At 36.5% G+C, this 25961-nt stretch overlaps 1 protein-coding gene across 2 annotated transcripts; it reads left to right on the forward strand.

Annotated features, from left to right (window-relative positions):
- On the forward strand, window positions 1-25961 carry IL13RA2 (interleukin 13 receptor subunit alpha 2). 2 transcript variants are annotated; one of them, XM_088028942.1, is made up of 10 exons: window positions 1-9; window positions 1373-1496; window positions 3202-3353; window positions 4944-5097; window positions 5622-5742; window positions 8584-8768; window positions 10130-10275; window positions 11626-11770; window positions 24318-24433; window positions 25184-25234. In XM_088028942.1, exons 1-10 carry the CDS (start codon window positions 1-3, stop codon window positions 25232-25234), a joined length of 1203 nt encoding a protein of 400 aa, XP_087885068.1. The 2 variants fall into 2 exon arrangements, with proteins under 2 accessions (XP_087885068.1, XP_087885067.1); XM_088028941.1 differs by lacking the exons at window positions 1-9; window positions 25184-25234 and adding exons at window positions 1085-1108; window positions 25884-25961.

Below are 25961 nucleotides of genomic sequence, written 5' to 3' on the forward strand. Positions count from 1 at the left end.
ATGGACCAGGTAGGTTGAAGAGGGTGGTGCAGGGAGAGAGGGTCTCCCCTGCTTAATGAATTTATGTAGGAGAAAAGAAAGGTAATCACTGAATATTGGAATAATGACCTTTACTCCTTAACTTCCTGTGAAATTGTTGGTTCCAGGAATATAGACTCAAAGAAAAGTATAGAACTGGGAGTAGTGATTTTTCTTTGAAAGAAGAGTGGTTGTTGATTAAGTAGGTATGTGGAAACATGAATCCTTTAAATTTTGATCATACAATCAATATTCTTCAAGAATGTAAAGACTATTAAGTTGTATTCTATGACAGTGAAGTGTTGTTGTTTTAAGAAACAGGTGAAAAGTAAGATTTGCCCTTTAGAGAGGTCATTCTTGCTGTATGTGGTATGGAGAATGGCTTGGAGGCAGTAAAGACTGGATAATGAAATCCTGATGATAAATTCCTCATCTTGGAAGGGGTCGTGATAATGGAGAGGTTGTATGGGAGAGGGAGAATTTGAAGAAAACTCCCAGGTTTCTGGTTTGGGCAACTGGGAAGATGAGAATGCTATTTACTGATACAGCAAACAGGAAAGAGTGGAACAGATAAAGAGTAGAGAACAGGGGTTTAATATTTATGGAGCAAAAAAATTTCTGAGGTATCTGAGGCTTTGGTGTAGGTTCTGTGCTCAGTAATCAGATAACTTTCAAATACTTTTTTTTTTTTTTAAAGATTTTGTTTATTTGACAGAGAGACACAGTGAGAGCAGGAACAGAAGCAGGGGGAGTGGGAGAGGGAGAAGCAGGCCTCCCACGGAGCAGGGAGCCCGATGCGGGGCTCAATCCCAGGACCCTGGGATCATGACCCGAGCCGAAGGCAGACGCCCAACGACTGAGCCACCCAGGCGCCCCTCAAATACTTTTTAATCTCAGAAAAGAGTATATGTATCAATGTTTTTACTTTGCTGCTAGGGGATAGGCTTGCTATAGAGATGAATGATATCATAACTCCCACTGTGAACCAATAAGGACACTGCTGGGTCTGACTCAGTCTTCAGGCTGAAGCCTATTTGAAGTTATCCTATCCTGGCTGGAGCATGTGATGTATGAAAAAGTCTCTTTGGGGGTGGGGTATGAAGGGATACAGGCAGTTGTATGTTTGTTTTGCCTTTTTTTTTTTTTAACTCTTATAGAAAAATGAGCCTAGAATCCTCCCTTTCCAGGTTATTGGTTCCAAACCTGGTTTTTTCTGTTTCCATGGTTCAAAGGGGCACAGTTTTCCCAATTCCTGGTAGAAAGCACACAGAGTTTCCAAATGTGTTTTTAATCACATTTAGTCTTGGTTATTTGAAGTAAGATAAAGTTAAAATGTTGTATTTTTCTTTCTTAGAGTGGAAATTTCAAAGTATTAAATCTTGGAGAAATGGCTTTCATTCATTTGGATGTCAGATGCCTCTATACCCTGATTATTTGCACAACATTTGGCTCTATGCCTTCAAATGCTGAGATAAAAGGTAAACCAACAATGGAGTAGTTTTAAAATTGGGGATATTAACTGTCTTTTCAACCTATCCTGTGAAAGTGCATAACAAGTAGATAGATTGTTACTGGAAATATTTCAGGAAGTCCATACACAAATGATGTGTTCTTACTAGTCAGCTTCACATATAAGGTAACTAATGATAACATTTTGCAGGATAAAAGCCAAACTAAAAGACGCTTTCCATACCTTTTTGTATAGTCTTCTAAGAAATAGGTTAATTATCTGAAACCTCATTGCCTGGTACTCAACTAACTGGAAATTTTCCTTATTTGCGGTCCTTAAGCTTTGAGACAATTAGATAAATATGGAAAAATATACAGAGATTTAAAGTAAAATTTAAAAATAATTACAGAATTATTAAATCATGTCTAATGAATTTTTATTGCAGAAGGTAATCAGAACTATGCATTTCACAAAGATTTGTAACCTTAAGAGTTGAAACAATAGGACTGTCATTTCATTCTTAAAAGAGACCTTTATTGGTACTTGGTGGGGGTCCCACGTCAGATCATAATTTGTACCACAATTTCTTTCGGTAGATTCTTTTCTTCACCTCAGTTAGTATTATGAAGTTAGGCATTAAAATGAGCAAATGGGCAGAAATGAAAGGAAAATTATTAGCAGAAAGGCAGCATGAGGGCAGTACTATAGTAATATTAGATTTGCTAGTAGGAAAATTTATAGAATTATTTGTTTGTTTGCTTTTTAAACCACCAGTTGGGGGAGCCACTGCCATCCACTGCTCCCTCCCCACAAATAAAATGGGCTTTTTCCTGATGTCACTTTGCTCAGCTGCCTGACATTTTTTTTTATGTCCTTCCAAAGAGTGGCCCTGGTTGGCCCTGGGATAGCTCTGAACTTTAGTTGGCAGATTCAGTTAACCAGAATGGAATGAGAAGATGTGCTTGTTCTAATCCTTAAGGTGTTTAGCCATAGTAGTCATATTTTACACTTTCTATCCCTTTTGTAAGTTATATGCATATAGTAAACACTGAATTAATACTGATTGGTTCTTGCTATTAGAGTGATTTATGTAATAAAGTGTTCCCATCCTAGGCCAAATCTGGTCTTTATAACCACAGAGATAATTCCATGTTGAATTGCCTGTTTCTATGAAAACTTAGTACCTAGGTAGGCAAAGTCATATTTGCATATAGCAGTATTCTAGACTTTTTAACAGCTTTATTGATATGATTTCCATAACATAAAACACAGCCTTTTAAAGTGAAATGTTCAGTGGTCTGTAGTATCTTCACAATATACTTGTGTAACAGCCCCAACTACTCAATTCCAGAATATTTATATCCCCTCCCCCAAAGAAATTGAATATTTATACAGCAGTCGTGTTATTCTTCCTTTCCTCCAGCCTCTGGCAACCACTAATTGACTTTTGTCTCTGTGGATTTGCCTATTCTGAATATTTCATATAAATTGGTCTTATGTGATCTTTTGTGATTGGCTTCTTACAAATTAGCTTAATGTTTTCAGGGCTCTTGCATGTTGTAGCATGGATCAGTACTTCATTCTTTCTTATGGCTGAATAGTGTTCCATTGTGTAGATGTACTACAGTTTATCCATTCACCACCTGATGGACATATGGAAGCAATCTAGATTTAGCAAGTTTTGTCATAAGATATAGGAAAAAAGTAAAAATATTTTATTGATTTTATTTCAGTTAATCCTCCTCAGGATTTTGAGATAGTGGACCCTGGATATTTAGGTTATCTCTCTTTGCAATGGCAACCTCCACTGTTTCTGGATAATTTTAAGGAATGCACAATAGAATATGAATTAAAATACCGAAACATTGATAGCAAACACTGGAAGGTAAGTAAAGCATGCACTTGCAATATTGGTGTGATTATTAGGACCTTTCTTGTAATTTTCTATGTCAGTGTCCACTCTGATTCCTGTATCTCAATAGCTATTTTTTTTTAAAGATTTATCTGATAGAGAGAACACAAGTAGGCAGAGCGGAGGGAGAGGGAGAAGCAGACTTCCCGCTGAGCAGAGAGCCCATACAGGGCTCGATTCCAGGACCCTGAGATCATGACCTGAGCCAAAGGCAGACGCTTAACCGACTGAGCCACCCAGGTGCCCCCTCAATAGCTATTAAGAAATAACAAGCTGCCATGCCTGCTGCTATCTCCTGTGTATCCTGCCACGTCTATTTTTACCCCACCCAGTATTAAGACTACCATTAGAAGTACAGGAAAAAAAAATTGATCCATGGAATACGGACTTGAAGAATACTTACACATTTTACTATATTTTACAGTTACTTACATACCTGTATAAGGGTCTTATATATGCTGTTGGACCATAGGCTTTTTCTCTGTGGGAATTAAGCCTTATTTTTCTTTGTACTTATCCCACAGAACACAGCATAGTTCTCTGCATATATTATAGTAAGTGTTCAATGAAAGTTTACTGACTTATTAACGACATAGTCAAGCGTGTTCATTCAAAGATTTCTGTTGTATGAAGCATACTGTTAACCTTCCTCGTTCAGTTTAGGTAGTTTCAAGAGACAATTCAAATACAACATTTATTGAGCAACATTTTGTGCTAGGCACTTGGCTAGATATTGGGAATACAAGGATAAATGACATGATTGTAGTCCTCTGGGAGCTCACAATTTGTCTGGCTTTCTCCAGTTACCTCCAAGATTTTACTGTATATGATTCCTGAAGAGTTCAAGTGATATTTGAAAGTGATTAGATCATTTGTCATGTAATATGCATATGGTATCTGAAAATTATCTCTTGATTTCAAGTTCATTATAGCTCAAGTTCTTGCCATAGAGACTCTTCTCTTTTCCAGAGTTTTTTGGGGTTATTTTTGGTTTTCTTTTGTTTTGTTTGTTGTTGTTGTCATCGTTGTTTGTTTTTTTTTTAAGATTTTATTTATTTATTTGAGACAGAGAGAATGAGAGAGAGAGAGAGCACATGAGAGGGGGGAGGGTCAGAGGGAGAAGCAGACTCTCTGCCGAGCAGGGAGCCCGATGCGGGACTCGATCCAGGGACTCCAGGATCATGACCTGAGCCAAAGGCAGTCGCTTAACCAACTGAGCCACCCAGGCGCCCTGTTTGTTTGTTTTTAACTAGGCTGTACACCCAACATGGGGCTCGAACTCACAACCCCAAGATCAAGAGTCGCATGCTCTACGGACTTGGCCAGCCAGGCACCCCTGGGGTTATTTTGAATAAGAAGTTCAGATTCAGATGATCTCATCAGATGATAAAATATGCAGAAATGAGCCTGCCAGGAATATATCTAGGACGCTGTATCAGATAATCATTAGGAATTTCTTAGATATTGGGAACACTCCAGGGTGACTTCTTAGCCCTAATAATGTGGCTCATGATGCTCTCACTGTTTATAAGTTTGACTTTGTCTCATCTTCTTATCAAACAGACCATCATTACCAAGAATCTACATTACAAAGACGGGTTTGATCTTAACAAAGGTATTGAAGCAAAGATACACACACTTCTGCCAGCGCAATGCACCAATGGATCAGAGGTTCGAAGTTCATGGTCAGAAACTACTTATTGGACATCACCACGAGGTTAAAATAAAGTTCTCTTTTCATATTTAATGCTGTCAGAACAATCCATGTAGGGCATAAAGCCCTAAACCCGTATTTACCAGATTGTATGTATAAATGAAAGTGTGGCAACAAATAGAATTCTTCTTAGGAGTGGGTGACTGGCCTTTTTGAATCCTTTAAATCAGCAAACAAATTTGGCAAAACCTGCATCTTATTAGGTTAATATAGTCCCCGGTTTTGAGGCCATATTAGTAAATATGTATGTGAGTATTTGCTCAACTGCTCAGAGTGTCCTAGAATTATTTAGTACCTTTGCATATGCTTACACTAGTACCATTAAATGAGCCCTCAAAGTTTTTTGATTTTTACATGCCTCATTACAGTAAAGTGATTTCTAACAATTTCCTTTTGGAATATTCCTGATTATATTGATTGCTAAATGAAATGGAGAGATCAAAAGAAATGAATTAAAATTGCATAGTGATTCCCCAAATGATTCATCACCATGCTTTTCAAGCATTCACCGTTCATTCATTCCTTAGGAAATCTGGAAACTAAAATTCAGGATATGGACTGTGTATATTACAACTGGCAATATTTACTCTGCTCTTGGAAATCTGGCATGGGTGTCCATTTTGATACCAATTACCAATTGTTTTACTGGTAAGTATTTTTATAATAAGAATTCCACATTAAGAAAGTATCTATAAAAATTATAGTGTGAGTAACTATATTTTTACTAAATTAAATTTATTATTTTTCAGAGATGTATTTATGATGAAGGTTGCTTACAATTATTTGGGGTTTTTCAATGGAAGTAAGTAGGTTTAGGCTGTAGCTACTGGAAGTCACCCTATGGGTGATATAAGGAATGCAACACTGTTCCTGTACTGGATTAAATTTTGTATCCTTTAGATATATAGGATTATACCCTAAAAAGTTTTGGCATATTTTATAATCTCTCCTTTTAAAAAAACAGGTACCTATTAACACTGGATCCTTTTTCTGACTTCCCTATCTTTTTTAACTATCACTGAGGCTTTTAAACTTAGAGCCATCTGAATCTTCTATCTCCTTCATTCCTTCATTGTTTCATGATAACACTGATCACTGCATTCTGACACTCCTTTCCAAGGTTGCACATCTGTTCTTTACTTCTCATCTCTACTATAAGAACTCCACTGGAGGCTCACCTCATTCCACACCTGGATGACTGCCATAGTTTCCCAAATGATGGTCTCTGCTTCTAGTCTCTTCCCTTCCAATTCATTCTGCACACTGTAGCCAGATTTATCTTCCTATATTGCTATTTTCATATATCAAAAACTTCCAGTGTCTATTCATTGCCCCCAGGATAAAAATCAAGTCTGGCATTCAAATTTCTGCCTCACTGTATCACTGCTTTTCCAACATTACCTTCTACTATCACCAGTGTGAGTGTTCCATTCCATTTAGACCCATCTCTACATTTTTTTTCTCACCCATGTTATGATCTTTTATGTCTTTGTGTGAATTACTATCTGGAATGCCTCTGGCCTTCTCACTAAGTCTTACCCATCTTTCAAGGCCCATCTGGTATTCAGTTTCATTGCTCTTTACTGATCACATCGGCTTCTGTTCAGTTTTTCTCTGAACTATTGCTTATTTTGGCTCTTAATTCCTAGTCTGGATGGCATTTAAATTTTTGTCATATATGTGTGCTTTGTCTGCTCCCTTAAATTTTTAAGAGATTGGTGGGCATGAACTGTTTCTTACATTTCTCTTCACTATCTCTGCTGTGCGATGCCTATAGTAGATCATCACAAAATATTCATTAAATGAATGAAACAAATGAGAGTATTGGGACATTGATAAATATGTATCAGAATTTATTCATTTATTAAATAACATAAAAAAGCAAGAGAGGACAAAGTGTTACTCTTTGTGTTTCAGGCCCAAATTATCATGGCTTTTTTCTTTAGACAAATCATAAGATATAAGTGATAAGGCATAAGCTATTGAGAATACTGAGAACTGGGTTCTAATGCCTGCTCTGGCATCATTGAGTTTGGTGGTCTTGGGCAAGCAGATTTCCTTTCTGGGGTTTCAGTTTCTTCATCTGGAATTGGCTGGGTCAATTTCTACAGTCTAATTTATTTGTTCATTAATTCAACAAATATTAAGCAATTATTTAAACGCCAGGCACTATTCTAGATAAAAAGGCCAAAAGTATGAATAAGACAAAGTCTCTGCCCTTTTATACATTATCGTTCATATTTAACATATCTTTATCCTCATCTTTGTAGTGAGGGATAAATACTGACATCTTAGAAACTGGAAAATAAGGGTGCCATGAGGCTTCACATTGGCACATAGTAAATCTGGGTAAAGTCAAGCCTAGAACTCAAGTCTCCCAAACATAATCAGGTGAACTTACCAAGAGACTATCACTTTGCAAACTCTGCCCAAAATAAATACTTCGCTACTTGAAAAGGGAAATTAAACTTATTATAGAATGCTTGTATTTTCTTCCCTGTCTCTAGCTGCTGGCAGCTATTGTGTTAAAAAATAAAGTATATTTTCACTATCATAAAGTTCTTTTATTACCCCCCTCATGCAAATAAATAACAACCTGGGGTAAAAAACAAACCAACAACAACAGAAACAAACTAAATACTTGGCACAAAGTGAATTCAGTGAAGTCTGGCTATTTGTATCAGCACCTGATCAGCTGCTAGATTGGCCTAATTTCAAAAGGGATTTTGGCTGCTTTTACAGATGTCACATTTTGCATTGCAAAGTATAATTTAGGAAAACAAACCAGGCATTTGTGCTTTGAAAATCAGTAGGGAAATCCACCCTAATTCCCACTGGCTTTATTACTGGAAAGAGGTTAACTTTCAATGATATGGCAACATTCCTTGTCTAGGAGAATGGGAAATTAGATATTTACTTGCCAGACAGCTCTTTTTCTTTTTGACCCCTCTGTTGGCTTTTCTGAGGCTTAGCTCTTGATGTGTATTACATCTTCAGAGGACTTTCATTCATTTTATTAGACATAACAATATTTTGTAAGTCTGCTTTTTAGATGTGCTTTCTTCTAAGTTCTCCAGTACAATATAAAAAAGGCAGTATCACCCAGCATTATCTATATAAACCCCAGGTTTTCTTAATAGAAATCTTACTCTTTGATTCACAAATCCTGTGGGCAAGTCAATGTAACCTAAGTACATGAGTAAGAACCCTTGCCTTATCTCTGATATTTTGTAAAGACTCCCACCAGATTGTAATCTCCATGAAATTATGGACTATTTCTGCTTTCTTTACTATTGTATCCCTAACACATAGCATAGGATGTTGAGCAACATCAGTAAATATTGGTGCTCAATAAATATTGCTCAATAAATATTGCATGTTATTAAGTGATTTTTTAATTCACTTGGCATCTTAAGATAATTGAAAACTGAATACCATGATACTTTAAGACATTGGTAAGCACAATTCTTAAAATACCTCTTTTTACAGGTATGAGGGCTTGAACCATGCAATACAGTGCACTGATTACATCAATGTTAATGGAAAAAATATGGGATGCAGGTTTCCCTATTTGGAGTCATCAGACTATAAAGATTTCTATATCTGTGTTAATGGATCATCAGAATCCCATCCTATCAGACCCAGCTATTTTATTTTTCAGCTTCAAAATATAGGTGAGTTAAACAACTTCGAAATGTTTCTAGTTTAGGCCATTTACAACCACATGGAAGAGAAGAGATGGAGACAAAGATATAGAGAAACTTATGGACATGCAAAGCCAAAAAATGAGGGCCAAGAGAGCATATGAAGAAGCTCTTATTAAATATAAAAGTACAGGGATAAGGAATTGAATGAAGAATAATTTTTTTTTTAGATTTTTATTTAGAATTTATAATTTATTCCCCAGCTTCAAAGAGTTGGTCTGCTGTAAAGTATTTTTGTCTAGTGTTAATGATGGAGTAATTATAGAATCCCTTATTCCCACATCTCAATGGGCAAATGGTTGGGTATTCTGAGTCTGAGTTCTTAGTTTTAAGAGTTACAATAATAACAGATTTTAGAGTCAGCCATACCTGGATCTGAATCTTAGATTGACCACTTTCTAGCTGTATGACTTTGGGCCAGATACTTTTAATGTCTGTGTCAATTTCCTTATCAGTAAAATGAGGATAATAGAGGACACTTCATAGGTTCATTATGACATGAGTGAGTTTTTTTTTTAAGATTTTATTTATTTGAGAGAGCGAGCAAGAGAGCATGAGCAGGGTGGTGGGGGGAGGGAGGAAGGAGAAACAGACTCCGTTGCTGAACAAGGAGCCCAATGAGGGGCTCGATCCCAAGACCCTGGGATCATGACCTGAGCTGAAGGCAGACACTTAACCGAATGAGCCACCTAGACACCCCCATGAGTGAGTTTATGATGTGACATCCCTGGTTCAGTGCCTGACATATCATAAGGTATAAATGAGAGTTAGCTATTGATAAAAATAGTAGTAGTAATGGTTGTAGTGGTTGTTCCTAATGCTACCAAATGGAAAAATGACTGTAATGATTTGGCTCTTCTAACCTTTCTTTTGGGCTTAAATATTTGTCAGTATGGGACTTATCAATATTTAGTTTCCAAAATAACCAAGTTTCTCAATAAACTAATCTTGGTTGGCAAGCAACTTTGATTTTAATTCACATTATAGAGATTAGTCTTAACCCATCCGATTGATTTATCCTAGAGGCTTCTCTTACTAGGTGTCCCTAGCTTTTGATAAGAGCTACTGCTAAGGGCGCCTGGGTGGCTCAGTCGTTAAGCATCTGCCTTTGGCTCAGGTCATGATCCCAGGGTCCTGGAATCCGCCCGCATCGGGCTCCCTGCTCAGCGGGAAGCCTGCTTCTCCCTTTCCCACTCGCCCTGCTTGTGTTCCCTTTCTCGCTGTCTCTCTGTCAAATAAATAAAATCTTTAAAAAAAAAAAAAAGAAAAGAAAAGAGCTACTGCTAAACTTAATGACCTCCATGTTGAAATGGCTTCCTTTTGCTTTTCAGTTAAACCTTTGCCACCAGACTACCTTAGTCTTACTGTAAAGAATTCAGAGGAAATTAACCTGAAATGGAGCATGCCTAAAGGACCCATTCCAGCAAAGTGTTTCATTTATGAAATTGAATTCATAGAAGATGATACTACCTGGGTGGTATGAACATTGCATTTATTTGGGAAAATCATAAACATAGCCTTTTGAATAAAATAAGCAAACATGAGAACCAGAATTAGTTGCTATCCATATGAGGAATAGAATATGACATGTATCTTTGTATAATTTCCAGAAAACAATATAATGTAGGGGACAAAAGAAAGATGGTTGCTTGTGGTTTGAAAGCATAACCAGTCATACCAATTTTAAAACTACATTAGGAATTTAGAGATAATGTAGTCATTTGTTTCTAATATTGTGCCAATAAATTAAAGTTGCCAAGTACAAGTATGTGATGGGTTATGATGAGACGTTAGGTGAAAAGAAAAGAAAGGAAAACACCACAAACGTAAAAACCACTTCTTGAGGAACAAGCATCAGGTCAGAATTAGACTGACAGGGCTACTTGAATTGCTTGTAGTGCAGAAGAGGGGCTGACAGAGGAAGTAGACAATGATTGCAAGACTCATTACCCCCCCAGCAACAACAATGTGATGATGCCTTTAGCCCTACATTGTTATATGTTAATTTTATTTATTGGTTTCCAACTTAGAAAGACGTAGGTGAGTCATTAGTTCTAATCTATTAATTTCACATACCGTTGAGAAAACTGGGAGTTGAATTGATTTACATGTCGCAAGGAAGTGAAATGATTTACAAATTACTCAGCTATTCCCAGTCCATTACATTATGCTGGTTCCCAAGAAGTTACAACAAAAGAGAAGCTGTTATTTTGGATGAGAGATACTGTTCAGTTCTTTGAAATGCAAAACTGAAGCAATTTCTTCAGTGATTTTTTTTTTTTCCCTTTGAGATCATCCAGCCTTGTGTATTCTCATATCTGAAGAAGTTTCATGCTAAGCCCTGAGCACTGTTACACAGCTTTTATGGAAGTTAACCAAAATACGGAGAAAAAAAAGACTATGTGTATGAACTCCGTAGTTTCCATAGAAATAACATTCACATGATGGCTCCTTTTGCTAACTCAGTATATGTAGCGTTTTCCAGTTTATGTAATCTGAGAAATTTGACACTAATCCAGATACTGGGTATCAAAAACACTAAAGCTGTGTAGGCATTTTGCTCTGTCACACGTGCCTTTACCACAGGTGATCCATTATCAATATAGAAAAATTTTATAATATAGGTAAGGAAGGGAAGAAAAAAATGAAAAAAAAAACCCACCATACAGAGAGATAATCATTGTTAAGATTTGGTATATAGCTTTCTAGTCACTTGATATTTATATTTTATGTAACAAAATCCACTACAAAAGTGACAAATCAGATGGGATCTATCTAGCTGCAATTAGATCAAATAATAGTGTCTTATTTTTTACTTGGCTTTCAGACTACCACAGTTGAAAATGAGATACAAATCACAAGAACATCAAATGAAAGCCAAAAATTATGCTTTTTGGTAAGAAGTAAAGTAAATATGTATTGCTCAGATGATGGAATCTGGAGTGAGTGGAGTGATGAACAGTGCTGGAAAGGTATGAGATAAGAGCAGTAACTAAATAGCTATTTGCTAGCAGATTTATTTTCTTTCAGTGTATTTTGTAGTTATGGAAATCAAAACGCTCTTGCATATGGTCTATAAACAAGATAAATTAGCAAGCACCTCAAACATAGACTTATGGAAAATCTAATATTCAGTTTTAACTAGGAGTAAACTAGTTTAAGTAAGAATCTTGTTATAGTTCTGTCATCAACATTCTTGTTTTTCTGGCTGTTGGTAAAGAGAATATGCTAGTTCTTTTCTTAGGAAGCCCTATTTTAATCAATATTTTTCTAGGCTCTCAATTTTCAAGAGAACAGAAATCTTAAAGCAAGGATAGGTCAGGTTACACTTGTTTTTGAGTGTCTAGTACTGTGCCTAATGAGTATTTTTTCTAGTTAATAGATCATCATTAGTAAAAGCAATTCCATTTACTTCCAATTCTGATTTAAAGTGACTTATGATAAAAAAGACATTTAAATTAAATAACAATATAAACTAAAAAGCCTTGAGAGTAAGGCAAAATATTATTGTGCTTTACAGTACACTAGTTTTATCAACAGAAATTACTAATAATTGTTCAAAAGTGAAGGAAATTAACTCAGCATTACTTTTTCAGGTATATAGATATGTAAATACATATATAGATGTAGATACAGACAGATACTGGCATCTATCAATCATTCATCTCCTTTCCTATTGTTCCATTATAATAGAATCCCTGTTTGACTTATCTCACTATTTTTTAAGATATTATTTATTTATTTGATAGAGACACAGCAAGAGAGGGAACACAAGCAGAGGGGTGGGAGAGGGAGAAGCAGGCTTCCCGCCGAGCAGGGAGCCCGACGCGGGGCTCCATCCCAGGACCCCGGGATCATGACCTGAGCCGAAGGCAGACGCTTAACAACTGAGCCACCTAGGTGCCCCTATTATCTCACTATTATATTGATATTGTTCTCTTTCATTCATCAAATATTTAAAAAGTACCTAATATGTGTCAGACTTTTTCAGGCATCAGAGATACAACAGTAAAAAAAAAATCCCTGTCCTCACAGAATTTATATTTTATTCTCATACTGAATAGAGATAAGCAATAAACAAAGAAGCCAACTGTATCATATAATCACTAAGGGCTATGAAGAAAACACAGGTAGAAAGGGAGAACTCAATTAACCAAGAGATGTATGGAATCAGAAAAGAACACTTACTGGTTCTGTTATTCATTTTTGTCACTGCTATAAGAAATCTGGAGATTCTATGGAACTGACATTGAGAAAATCGTATCCTGAATTATATCTTATCATTAGTCAATGCATAGTTTAAAGTGGGTATGGTGAGTTTTTAGGCACATTCTCAAAATAATACGTACTTTATGTATATTACATACAATCTTGACTGCGATATTGATGTTTGAGATTTCTTTTGCCCTGATGGGCATCTTTTGGTAGAATCTTAATAACTTTGAGATTAGGAGCAAAGAATTTCCTGAGATACATGTGGTCTTAACTCTTTAGATTTCTGTTTTAATTTAATTTAATTTTATTATGTTATTTTAATCACCATACATTACATCATTAGTTTTTGATGTAGTGTTCCATGATTCATTGTTTGCGTATAACACCCAGTGCTCCATTCAATATGTGCCCTCTTTAATACCCATCACCAGGCTAACCCATCCCCCCACCCTCCTCCCCTCTAGAACCCTCCGTTTGTTTCTCAGTCTCTCATGGTTCATCTCCCCCTCCGATTTCCCCCCTTTCATTTTTCCCTTCCTACTATTGTCTTCTTCTTTTTTGGGGGGGGCAGATTTCTTATTGAATGTTTCAAGTAATAGAAATATAGGACAATACTTTCTTTCGGAAATGAAAATACATCTTATTTAGGATTGACTCTGTATGTAGGGAAAGCAACTGGAACCCCAAAGAAGCCTGCTTTCCCACTGTTAATTTTGTATGCCAAAAAGCTTAGATTATTAGTCATTTCTCTGGATTATATCTTGCAGATCTTAACTGAGCTGAACATATGAATTTGGTAATTTTTTAGTAGAAAATAAGACCGTAAGGGAACAGGACAAAGAAAATGGTGGGGTTGAGGGTAGGTTTGAGTGTAGGTATGGGCCTAGGATTCAAGATGCTCCGTAGTACTTCAAAATAAGTAGAAGATACTGGTTTTGGAGGGACAAGTTTTGTCTACTTTTTAAGTTTGTCTCGTGATTGCTCATTTCTTGCTATGCAGAGGAACCATTAAAACTTTATCTTAAAAAGAAAAAAAAAAACAACCTCCTCTAATTTAGTCTCTAAAATGTGAGACAACTTTAAAAACATGACCTTTAAAGACTAGCTCCATTATTCACACAGGGACTTTTATGAAGACCAGTGTAGGGGAGGAAAAATTTTACTTCTACCCTCCTATGTTCTTTGGCTGGTCTGATAGTTAACTTGACATAAGACAGACTAACAGGAGAAAAACAAATTTAATTTTGTTTGTATAGGATCCCATAAAAATATGAGACTCAAGGGTAAGTAGAGCAGTCAGGGCTTATTATATACCATCATGAGCTAAGGAATGGGATAGGGGCCTGGAGCTTCAAAGGGGAATAAGACTCACAGGACAATAAGAAGAGCAGATGGTTGGTAATTAGATGTTTGCCCTACCATGCAGATAGGTAATTCAGATAAAAGTTATCTTTTTATTTTTTTAAAGATTTTATTTATTTATTTGACAGAGAGAGACACAGCGAGAGAGGGAACACAAGCAGGGGGAGTGGGAGAGGGAGAAGCAGGCTTCCTGCGGAGCAGGGAGCCCGATGCGGGGCTCGATCCCAGGACCCTGGGATCATGACCTGAGCCGAAGGCAGACGCTTAACGACTGAGCCACCCAGGTGCCCCTAAAAGTTATCTTTGATAATAGTTCTCTCTCTGAGGCAGGCCCACTATCTAAATTCTTTAGATAGTTAAGAGAGAGGTAAGTGTTTTTGTAAAGACTGCTGGGTCTTGATTGTCTTCAGCTCAAAATAATCCACATGCCAAAGTGGCACATTTTCATGTATTCTGCTCCTCTACAGTCTTGCTTTTGAAACTTCAAGTTTTGCAGCCCAGAAACAGTTTAGGTTAAACAGTTTTGTCTCATTTCAAGAGTTGGTGATGCAGGTGGGCTCCAAAAGTTAGGTCTACAATGCAAGCAATCAGGTTATTTAAGAAGAGACACTTCTTTGGAAACAAAAAATGGTTAGTAATTGGGGCAGATTATGATTTCAGCTTCTGACTTCTGAAGGCAACCAGTCAAGAAGATTTCTAGATGTACTGCTTAAAGCATCTTTAGATGGACCAAGGGCAGGAAGTGGCAATCTGATAGATTTTCCTGGTTTGCAGTTTGAATGTCTCTAATGATCTTTCTCAGTAGCTCACGCTGCAATAGGCATAAAGATTGTCTATACATGAGCTGTTGTGGTGGTTTCTTTGAAGTTTATATCGAGTTGTTTAGCTTTAGCTTGCATGGCTTCAGGAAAAGGGATTTTTTTCTTCTCATTGATTCCAAATCAGAAGGATGAGAGAATGTTGGAAATGTCAATTTGGAGGGTTGTAGCCATATATGGAGGGAAAGTAGAAGAGTTCAGGATATAGTCCATTTTATAGGTAGAAAACAAAACCTCAAAGATAATTAACACTACTAGAATTTGATATCCACAAAGGTGTATTACTAAAACATAGGTTTTGGGGTGTCTGGGTGGCTCAGTTGTTAAGTGTCTTCAGCTCGGGTCGTGATCCCGGAGTCCTGGGATCGAGCCCCGCATTGGGCTCCCTGCTAGGCGAGCCTGCTTCTCCCTCTCCCTCTGCCTGCTGCTCCCCATGCTGTGCTCTCTCTCTCTCCAATAAATAAATCTTTAAAAAAATAAAAAAATAAATGATATTAAAAAAATAAAATAAAACATAAGTTTCCTCTCTATAGTCAACTCCATTTTTATCGAGAACCACAGTAAGACAAATGTGTTTGCAAAGTCTAGTTTCAATAAACTTGGCCTGATTATCTACATAAGTGCAACAGGAATAATGATTGATCATATAGGCTCCTCTAAATCTGCTTTGCTGGAACTTTTCATAAGGAATCTCAGATTGGATTTTTAAAAGCCTCTGGAGGCTATGAAGCCAAGCTGAATTTTCATCATTAGACTTTGCTTGCACTAACTATAGATTTGGATGAATTCCTCTCTTCTTGAGGTTCCTCACATTTTCTGAGGTTCCCAAACCTGCCAGGAAGTGACTTTCCTTACATACCTGGTAATGCTGCCAGGAACCCTGTAAATAAGGCACCAGGCTGATTTTTTTTCCAAAGGGCTTTGATTGCCAGAAAGACCACCTTAGTTCCTTAAAACTGTCTGGTGATATCTGAGTCTATGTAGATCTCTCTCAGATATGACTTGTAGTCAAAGCTTTAGTAATATAACCAATGTTTTCAATTGTGTCCTGTTAACAAGGCAACAGCTTCTCATTGAACTTACACAGATATTGCCATGAAATAAGAATACTCACTCCAAGTTCTGGAGGGATCAGGTAGGGAGAAAAGTTGTTCCATCTTTGTTCACAAAAATACACTTTACCAAGTTGCTCTAAGATGTAGGTAGCTCAAGAGAAAAAAGTTTCTTTAAATCTGGAAAAAGAAGCCATTAAAAAAAACAGCAAAGTTTCAAACAAAAGGTTTTAAAAATTGTAATTATCCTCATCAATTCATTGAGTCCCATGTAATTCTTGTTCGGTTTTAATCCAGTTTTATCATTAGTTCTGGAAATTCTTACCTAGTTCAGTTTTATGATCTTAAAGTTATCAGAAACCTGTGCTTGTCAAAAGTGCTTTACTTGAATCTCCTTGAAGATGAAGTACTTTTGAAGGAATACTTTTGCAAAAGTATATGAGTAAAACAGTAACTCTGTAAATGAAAAAGTTTTTTTTTTTTAAAGATTTTATTTATTTATTTATTTGAGAGAGAGAGAATGAGAGACAGAAAGCACGAGAGGGAAGAGGGTCAGAGGGAGAAGCAGACTTCCTGCTGAGCAGGGAGCCCGATGTGGGACTCGATCCCGGGACTCCAGGATCATGACCTGAGCCGAAGGCAGTCGTTCAACCAACTGAGCCACCCAGGAGCCCTGTAAATGAAAAAGTTTTAAAAAATGCTTATGGGGGGGGGGCGCCTGGGTGGCTCAGTCGTTAAGCGTCTGCCTTCGGCTCAGATCATGAACCCAGGATCCTGGGATCGAGCCCCACATCAGGCTCCCTGTGCCGCAGGAAGCCTGCTTCTCCCTCTCCCGCTCCCCCTGCTTGAATTCCCTCTCTCCCTGTGTCTCTCTCTGTCAAATGACTAAATAAAATCTTAAAAGAAAAAAATGCTTATTGGGTTAGAGATCTGATGAAAGTTCTTTACAATGGAATTGACAAGGAAATTTGGTTATTTATGTAACATACAACATTTTAAGATAATAACTGGAATTATGACTGACAATCATTATACCAAACATTCCACATTTCTAGGAATTTCACATAATTCTGGAACACTTATAATACTAACATATATCCACACAAATAAAATCTAGGAAGTTTAAGCCTAACTTATTTGACAATGCTTCCCATGTAATGTAACATAGCAAATAAGCCTAATTAGTTTAACATCTCACTTTTTATAAGAAGAGAGAACATACCTTTTGGGATGTTCCAGGTACTCTCTAGAAAATCCCCAAGTTCTGAGTCAGAAGGACTTCATTTAGAATTTGATTTTAAGAAGTTTGTCAAAAATATCAAAAGGTTTGGACACTTGATGAAATATGATCACATAGCATTATGAAACAATATTTAATTATTTATTTGACCAAAGTGACAATAAAAGATTTCAAAGGCAAGTATAGAAGGTTACATAGTTATTATCAAAACTTTGCTCTTTCAATATTGAGGAGATTCAGTTTTCTTAACTGTCAAAGACCAGACATGAAGCACAGGAAATTACTTTGATAAAATACAAAAATCTTTACTTTCTAGGCAGACTACTTAAAAGTTAAAAAATCTTTTACAGTCTCTTATCAAGAGCAGGCCAAGAGTCCAAGAAAATTTGTCCTTTTAACAGATAAAAGAAAATTAAGTTCCAGTTTTATGTAAGTGCATTACTGATTTTAAAGCTTAATTTTATAACCCCTGTAATAAATTAATTCTATTTTAGCTAACTTGAGCACACAAGGTATGATTCTCTTTCTCTCTCTTCCCAGTTTTCTATATAATTTGCCCTTTATTTTCTTCTTTCTCCTTCTGAAACAACCACTTTCGCTTTAGGATAAAATTACTTTCTTTTCCCTCAACAAAAAATGCATCTCCATTCCTCATAACTTCTCTTACCAAAAATACATATCCTAGTTTCCTTGTATACAGAGATGTTTATTATTACTAGCAGCTTTAATTACATATATTAATTAAAATTCTTAATCCTTACAAATCTTAATTTATAGTGAAACTAAGAAGCAATTGTGAACTGTATGTTATGCAAACATTCTTTAGATTGGAAAATTTATGAATACATTTCATAATTCCTAGAAATGTATGTTTCTTCACAATATAGTCTTTCAGTATAACACAAAACATGCTTACCAACAGACCCAAATATCTTAGTTTCTTTGTAATAGTGTTTAAAAAACAAAATTCAACTGTGTAAATTTGAAGATCTAATTGGCTTTATGTAAGATTTATAAATTGAGCAGCATTCCATTTAGCAAATAGGAAGGAGCTCTGAGGAGCTGTATGAAATGGAAGGCTTTTATGAGCAGAAGGGGGAAAATCATGGATTTTAGGAAAGGCCACCTTCCTTTATGGGATGAAAGGGGTCAGGAGTTTACCAGGAAGATTACCTCACTAGTACTGATCAGGTAATGCCAGACACTCGATAAAGGTCATGTCCCTGGCAGAATGCTGAAACTGTAATTAAGTTAGATATTAAGTCTTAGTTTGCTGGTGTGGAGCTTAGCACAAGTGACTCCATTTTGAACATATTGTCTTTTTGTTCTAGCAATAGGAAGAAAAAAGTAGATAAACCTATGTTCAGTAATTAATGTTTTAGTATTTTATCTTATTTAAAAATGATTTTTTCGGGGCCCCTGGGTGGCTCAGTCGGTTAAGTGTCCGTCTGCCTTCGGCTCGGGTCATGATCCCAGAGTGCTGGGATCGAGGCCCACATTGGGCTCTGTGCTCAGCAGGGAGTCTGCTTCTCCCTCTCCCTCTGCCCCTGCTCCTGCTCTCTCTCACACACACTCTCTCTCTAACAAATAAATAAAATATTAAAAAAAATTTTTTTAATGATTTTTTTTTAAAGATTTTATTTATTTGAGACAGAGTGAGAGAAGGAGAGAGCATGAGCAGGGGGAGGGGCAGAGGGAGAAACAGACTCCCAACTGAGTGGGGAGCCAGATGTGGGGCTAGATGCAGGGCTAGATGCAGGGCTCAATCCTGGGACTCTGGATCATGACCCGAGCTGAAGGCAGACACTTAACAACTGAGCCACCCAGGCACCCCCAAAATGATCTTTATTTATGACTATATATTATGGATATTTAGAGTTATCCCTCATTTAACTTAACTTAGCAAAACTTTAAGGTTTTAGGTTACCAAAAAGATTTGGGGAAACTAAAAATTTCACCTAAAAACTCTTATTTCATAAACATCTATCTAATTCACTTGTTTTCAACAATTATGTTTAGATTACTCACAAAAACTTGATGAGACATTAAACAAAGTCAGTCATCATCTCAATATATTTTTTCATGCTGATAAATTTTGTAAGAGATAAAACATGATCTCTTTTGACCTTTAATAAGCCTTGGTAGAATAAAATAATTATGTTTAATCCTGGTAACTCTAAAGACATGCCTGTTTTAATGAAACCAACAAACTTAAAGTAGTTTTAATACCCAATATTTTCCCAGATCATGTAAACCTGAAATTCATTTGGGTTAGTTTCTATAATATTTCTGAGAATTCAGTTTATATAAATGCTTAATTTTCTTTAAGTCAGTTAAATAGAATTCTTTTACAAATTAATTTTGGCAGTACTATCCATAGGAAGAAAAATACCTTACAGGACCTATATATAAACACACACAAACAGGGGCGCCTGGGCGGCTCAGTTGGTTAAGCATCTGACTTCTGCTCAGGTCATGATCTCAGGCCCCTGGGATAGAGCTTCAGCAGGGAGTCTGCTTGTCCTTTTCCCTCTGCCCTTCCCCCTGCATGTGTGCCTGTGCCCCAAATAAATAAATACAATCTTAAAAAAATAAACTCCTATAAATATACAGACAGAGAACTTATAGCTTCCATTTTAAAAATCACTGCCATCGAATCAAGTACAATAATACAAATTAATACTTCTGAGAAGCATTCCTCTAAGTTTCAAATGATCTTTTCCTTTTTGTGTTCTTTTGATAAGAATTACCTCCCTGAAGTTTGTACTTTAAAGAGATGACCTAGATAAAAGTTAGCATTTGCATCTCAAAGACACAGGGAAAGAATTCATGTTCCTCCAACAAGGACTTTGGTGTCCTAAGGCCAGAAATTTTACAATACTAATAAGCCTTTAGAAATAAAGAGGGGAGGTTTGGGGAGTGATAAAAAGTAATAAGTGAACTTTAAACTACCTCTACAGCTACATTTCTAAAGATTTGTAAGATAAAGACAGTCACTCTCAATTTCTTCAAGAATTGGATTGTAGCCTAAATGATATCATAGGTTGATCCACTCATTCAAGTACCTTACCTTCAATTTGCTTTTTTATACCAGGGATCTTTAGAATGTTTTAGCAAATCCTTTTACAAAGGCTTCGGAAGGTTTTTCTTTCTGGGTGCATAATTTCATTTTAGTTTAGGTAAGGAGGCCTAAAATAATTTCTTTCAGGCTCCATATATGAGCTTTCATTTTCTGACCAACTTCTGACCATAGAGCTACTAAAAAATCCTTTAGACTATCTTGTCAGTTTTCAGCTAGGACAAACAGTTATTTCTGGCAGTATTTAACAACCCCACTTGGGTGTACGAAAGGCCCCATAGAGGATGCAAAGGATATTATCTTCCTAAGATCCAGAGTCACTCCCAAAGATAGCCAAAGGAAAGAATCAACCACCTGCATGTCCCAGGCAGGCAGGAATCCAAGCCTGGTTTGTAGGACACAAAATGAGAAAAGCGAGAAGGCATATAGCTATCTCTGGGAGAGAAAGGATCAATAACTAATGGGTCTGGATTTGGAAAGGAAGGGACAATATGAAATTTTATTTTCCGCTCTTGATTGAGCACTATGGACAGAGATTTGTGAGAGCTGACTCTGGTAAGAATTCTCACCCTTTGTTGTCTTCTACCAGCTTTCCCAAGATGTCCTTCGCAGGCTCCAGAATTTGGCAAGATTTTTAATTAATTTTGGTTTTAGTTTCCCTTGGCTGTTTAAGGGCATAATGTAGCAGTTTACCAGAAAATCCCTCAGGGTCTCATCAACTCTGGGAGAGGCCTATACGGGAATCTTCCTTCAAGGATAGATATGAAGGCATTTGAGTTGATGTTGAAGAATTTGCATAGGGCCTTTGTAAAGTCTGTGTAAAACTTTAAGCAAAGGCCTTCTTTCTGAGTGTACAGTTTAAACTTGGGCCAATTCACCTCTGTTGCAGGGTTGGAGGGAAGCATCTCCTGTTGCTTCTATCAGCCCCTGAACATTGGCCGTCAGCTGATCGTTTGTAGGAGGGCCTAGGAGAAATTCTGGTCATCTGTTTCCTCTGGGGGGGGGGGGGTGGGCAGTTTTCTCAGGGAGCCATATGATTTGTCTCTTAACTGCAATATACCTATGGGTGGGAAGAACACCCCTTAGCATCTAATAAGGGGGTTGAATGGCCACTAATCTTTCCAACTCCTCTCTAAATTGGTACGATCTTCTGAAAGTGAAGATAAAGGGGCTTTATAATTTAAAAGATTGGCTGCTGTCCATGGGACATGAATTCTTTGCAGAGGGGGTCCAGGGTATACCTGAAAAGGACATTGTATGGGAAGACCTGAAGCTGGTAGAGCCTGATTAAAGAACCCTGGAAAGTAGGAATTATAAGGGATAGCAAAGTGAGCCACACCACCCTTCTTGGGTGCTTCTACTAAAATCACTTCCTAGCTTTCAGCACTTACACAAGTAACCCGTATACCCTGGACCTGGAGATCAGGCAAGAGTGTTCTCTATAAATGTTAGAGGAAAAGGGAAGCTGAACTAGGCAAATGGAGCCAGATTTTGAAAAGGAGAATTTACATTGGATGTAGACTTTAAATTTTTTTCTAATTTTTGTTCCTTCATTTTGTTAAGGAAGTCCCTAAGGCTAGCCATTATATTCCTTTGTGTCCCAGTTTTAATTTAGTTTTTCCACAGGTGTCAATAGGATGAGTGCTCTCTAAAAATTTCAGTGTAGAAGTCCAATTCAAAAGATCCATTGTCTGGCCGTTGATAAGTAGGATCTATTAATCTCAGTAGTGACTCAAACCAATAAGTCTCTCTATGGACACAAAAGGTATCCCAAAGGAGAGTGCAAAAGATGCAGCCCCCACAAGATCCAGCCTAAGAAAACAAAGACATTTATTATCACAGTGAGACAACAAAGGTTGAGATGACAAAGGCCCCTTATGGACTGGGACCCCTTAAGACAAAATCCCCATGACAGCTGGCAGACTCAGACGAAGAAACCTCACTCTAGACCTAGTTTAGCCCAAGTTCTGGTTTTTAAGTTGGACCCAGGCCTAACTCCAGTCAGCTGAGATCCACAGCCTGTTCAGCTGTCTGCCAAACGCACACTGGTACATGTACCCTTTGGTTGGCAGAATATTCTCACTGGTCATAAAGCCAAGCTCTCAAGTTGTAGAAAGTGACAAAGGGAAACAGAGGAAAATGATCAATAGAAAACAAAAGTACTAATACCAAATCTTTATCAGACATACTATACCCAAGGAACTTGTTCCATAAATATTTTCTCCTGCTAATCTAAATTTAGAAAAGAAAAGGACTCTCACCACTCTTGCTTTCATGAGACTCTGTAGGCAGAGATCCAGGAGACTGACATAGTAAGAATTCTTGCCAGCCAGTTAAAATTTATCTTGCTGAATATGCTAACTGTTGTGGAGGAAAAATGTTCCTTCTAGTCTTCTGGGTTCTCTGGCTGCTCTAATAATTAAAATGACATAAGACAGATTAACAATAAAAAAATTAATTTCATAGGTACAGGGGCCCCATGGAAATATGAGACCCAAGGGCAAGTAGGGCAGTTGAGGCTTATATGCCATCATGAGCTAAGGAATGGGATTGGAGGGGGAGAAGGGTAATTCACAGGACAATAAGGAGAGATGTTTGATACAATAGACCCCCCCTCTTATCCACAGGGGATATAGTCCAAGACCCATAGTGGATGCCTAAAACCATGGAGAGTACTGAACCCTATATAAACTGTTTTTTCCTATATAATCTATGGTAAAGTTTAATTTATAAGTAGGCACAGTAAGAGATTAACAGCAGTAACTAATAAAATAACTATTAAAATAGAACAGTTATATTGTTATATGTTATACTGTGATAAAAGCTATGTGAACGTGGTCTTTCAAAATACCTTATACTCACTCTTCTCCTTCTTGTGATGATGGGAGATGATAAAATGCCTAAATGATGAGATGAAGTGAGATGAATAATGTAGGCATTATGACATAGCATTAGGCTACTATTGATCTGATGATACATCAGAAGGAGGATCATCTGCTTCTGGACTGCAGTTGATCGCGCATAATTGAAACCACAGAAAGCAAAACCATGGATAAGGATGTGGGGGAGGGGGAGACTACTGTAATTAGATGTTTGCCCTGCCATACAGATAGGTCATTCAAATAAAAGTTGTTTCTGGTAATAACTCTCTCAGACCAGGCCTCCTAATCTATAAATTCTTTTATGTAGTTAAAGGAGAGGTAAATGTTTTTCTTGAGTCTGCTGAGTCTTGATTGCCTTCAGCTCAAAATAATCCCCATGCCAATGTGGCATATTTTCCAGTCATGTATTCTGTACCCTGTCACCAGCTCTTGCTCACTATAGCATTAGGTGATATAATATAAACCTTTGACTTAGTAAGAGTTAAGAGATACACAAGACCTGTTTCTCTAATCACTTAGCTATATTTTATCATTTTGTTATGAAATTTCATAAGGTAAAATTTTAAATAAAATCATATCAAAAAAATCATATCAGAAAATAAGAATTGAGCTTTAGGAGAGTTGTTTTTCTAAGTGAAATGAAGAGATGTTACATTTAGTAAAGTAATTGTTCTATATACAAAGTGCACAAGAGAAAGGAATGCTATCCTCAAACATAGCTGTGGTATCTATGCACTAGCAAATATGGCAGAAGTTGCCAAGTTTAACTTAGTTCTTCATCAGTTACTGGTTTATTTATAAACTAATTTAGTTTCAAAAATAATTGTAAACATCTAATCCTTCCCCCTTTTTTTGTGATTTTTAATCCTAGGTGACATATGGAAGGAAACCTTAGTATTTTTCTTGATACCATTTGCTTTTGTCTCATTATTTGTTTTGGTAATAACTTGTCTGCTTTTGTATAAGCAAAGGGCTTTGCTGAAAATGGTAAGTTGTATAACATAATGTTTAATCTGAGATAGTAGCTAACAAATAAATGTTCTGCTTTTAGAACTGATGGACCTATGTTTTATAATTTTTCCTGTAAACTGTGGTGTACAATTGATGTTGTATGGATTATGATGATGTCTTCAGAAAATGCAATAATTTAAAAAATTAACCCTATAAAGCTAAATTTAGAGGTGGATTTACCTTTGTTGAAATATAGGAATAATGCTTTAGAATATGAAACACTATTTACCTCTAGATTAGGGAACAATATAAGGAAAGAGTTACAGGAGAAAAGCAGGATTGGGAGGAAGGAAAGAATGACTTCAACTGGATGCAGACTGAAATATATTACTAGTGTGTCACAAGCAAAAATCACAAAAATTGAAAAAGATAGTGCCTGCCCTCCAAGAGCTTATACTCTAGTTGGGGGAGATAGAATCCATAAAAAATACAACCTGTACCGTGAGCTGTTTTTAGATGATTCCTATTTAGAGAATTTCAGAAGATGAAGGCCACTATGGATTGGCGAGCTTTAAGAAGAAATTGTGACTTGGAGAAAGATATCTTAATGCCAAGTCTTTTAAAGATAAAGGGAAATTTGAATGTGTATGGAATGTTTCACTTTATTTCTCTGCTGAATGCTTTTTTAAGATCTATTTCTCTGAGTTACTACTAATCTGAGTTGAAATAGTTTCTGTTATTATTGACTATTTGTTAATAATGGAGCTCTTTTTTTTTTAATTTCAGATCTTTCATACAAAAAAAGAAGTCTTTTCTCATCAAGAGACATTCTGTTGACTCATTAACTTTCAGTCTTATGGCCAAATATTAAATATGAGTCTTATTAAACTGAAGCTTTTCTCCAAATATTGAATAAATCTTATTTTAAAAGCATTGTTGTATTTAAATAGGCTTTAGAATACTCAAACCCTCAACTAGTAGTACATTTTCTGGATTCTGTTAATAGGTTTTTTCCTCATTAATACATGGTCAGAGTGCTACACATAGAGAAGTCAAGGGTTGGGTCAAATTCTATTCACTGATGTGTTAATAAAACAATGTGATTTTATAACTTGCACTAAGCCAGAAATATTGTTGAATTCTGGAAGTTGAGATTCTCATTTTTTTTTTTTTAAATTGTCCTTGGGATGAATGTATTCACCATAAGTAAAGTTGTTTGGCTTTAAAAGTAACCTGTGGAGAGGATTAATAAGAAGCAAGAAGTTTTCAATACCTTCATAGTCTAAATATGTGCTTTATATTTTGTGAAAAAGGTGGAAAAAATGCAATGCATAGAAGGCTGAAAATAATAAAATGAGTAGAGAGATCATATTTGAAAAATTCAGATGTCACAAACATGCAGGAAAAACTTGGGAGTTTCCTGTACTAGTTGGCAGGCAGCATCTCCTACTTTCTGATGGTGTGATTTTTTTTTTTTTTTTTTAAGTTCAGGAACCAAAATGCAGAAGCCTTTGAAATTACTGAGAAGCCTTTTAAAAGTACATCCAACTTTCAGACTAATTGA

Source organism: Eumetopias jubatus, unplaced genomic scaffold (genome assembly GCF_037043125.1).
Source record: "Eumetopias jubatus isolate StellerSeaLion01/CBP00866 unplaced genomic scaffold, mEumJub1_p1.0 scaffold_11, whole genome shotgun sequence".
In the NCBI taxonomy this organism is placed as follows: domain Eukaryota; kingdom Metazoa; phylum Chordata; class Mammalia; order Carnivora; family Otariidae; genus Eumetopias; species Eumetopias jubatus.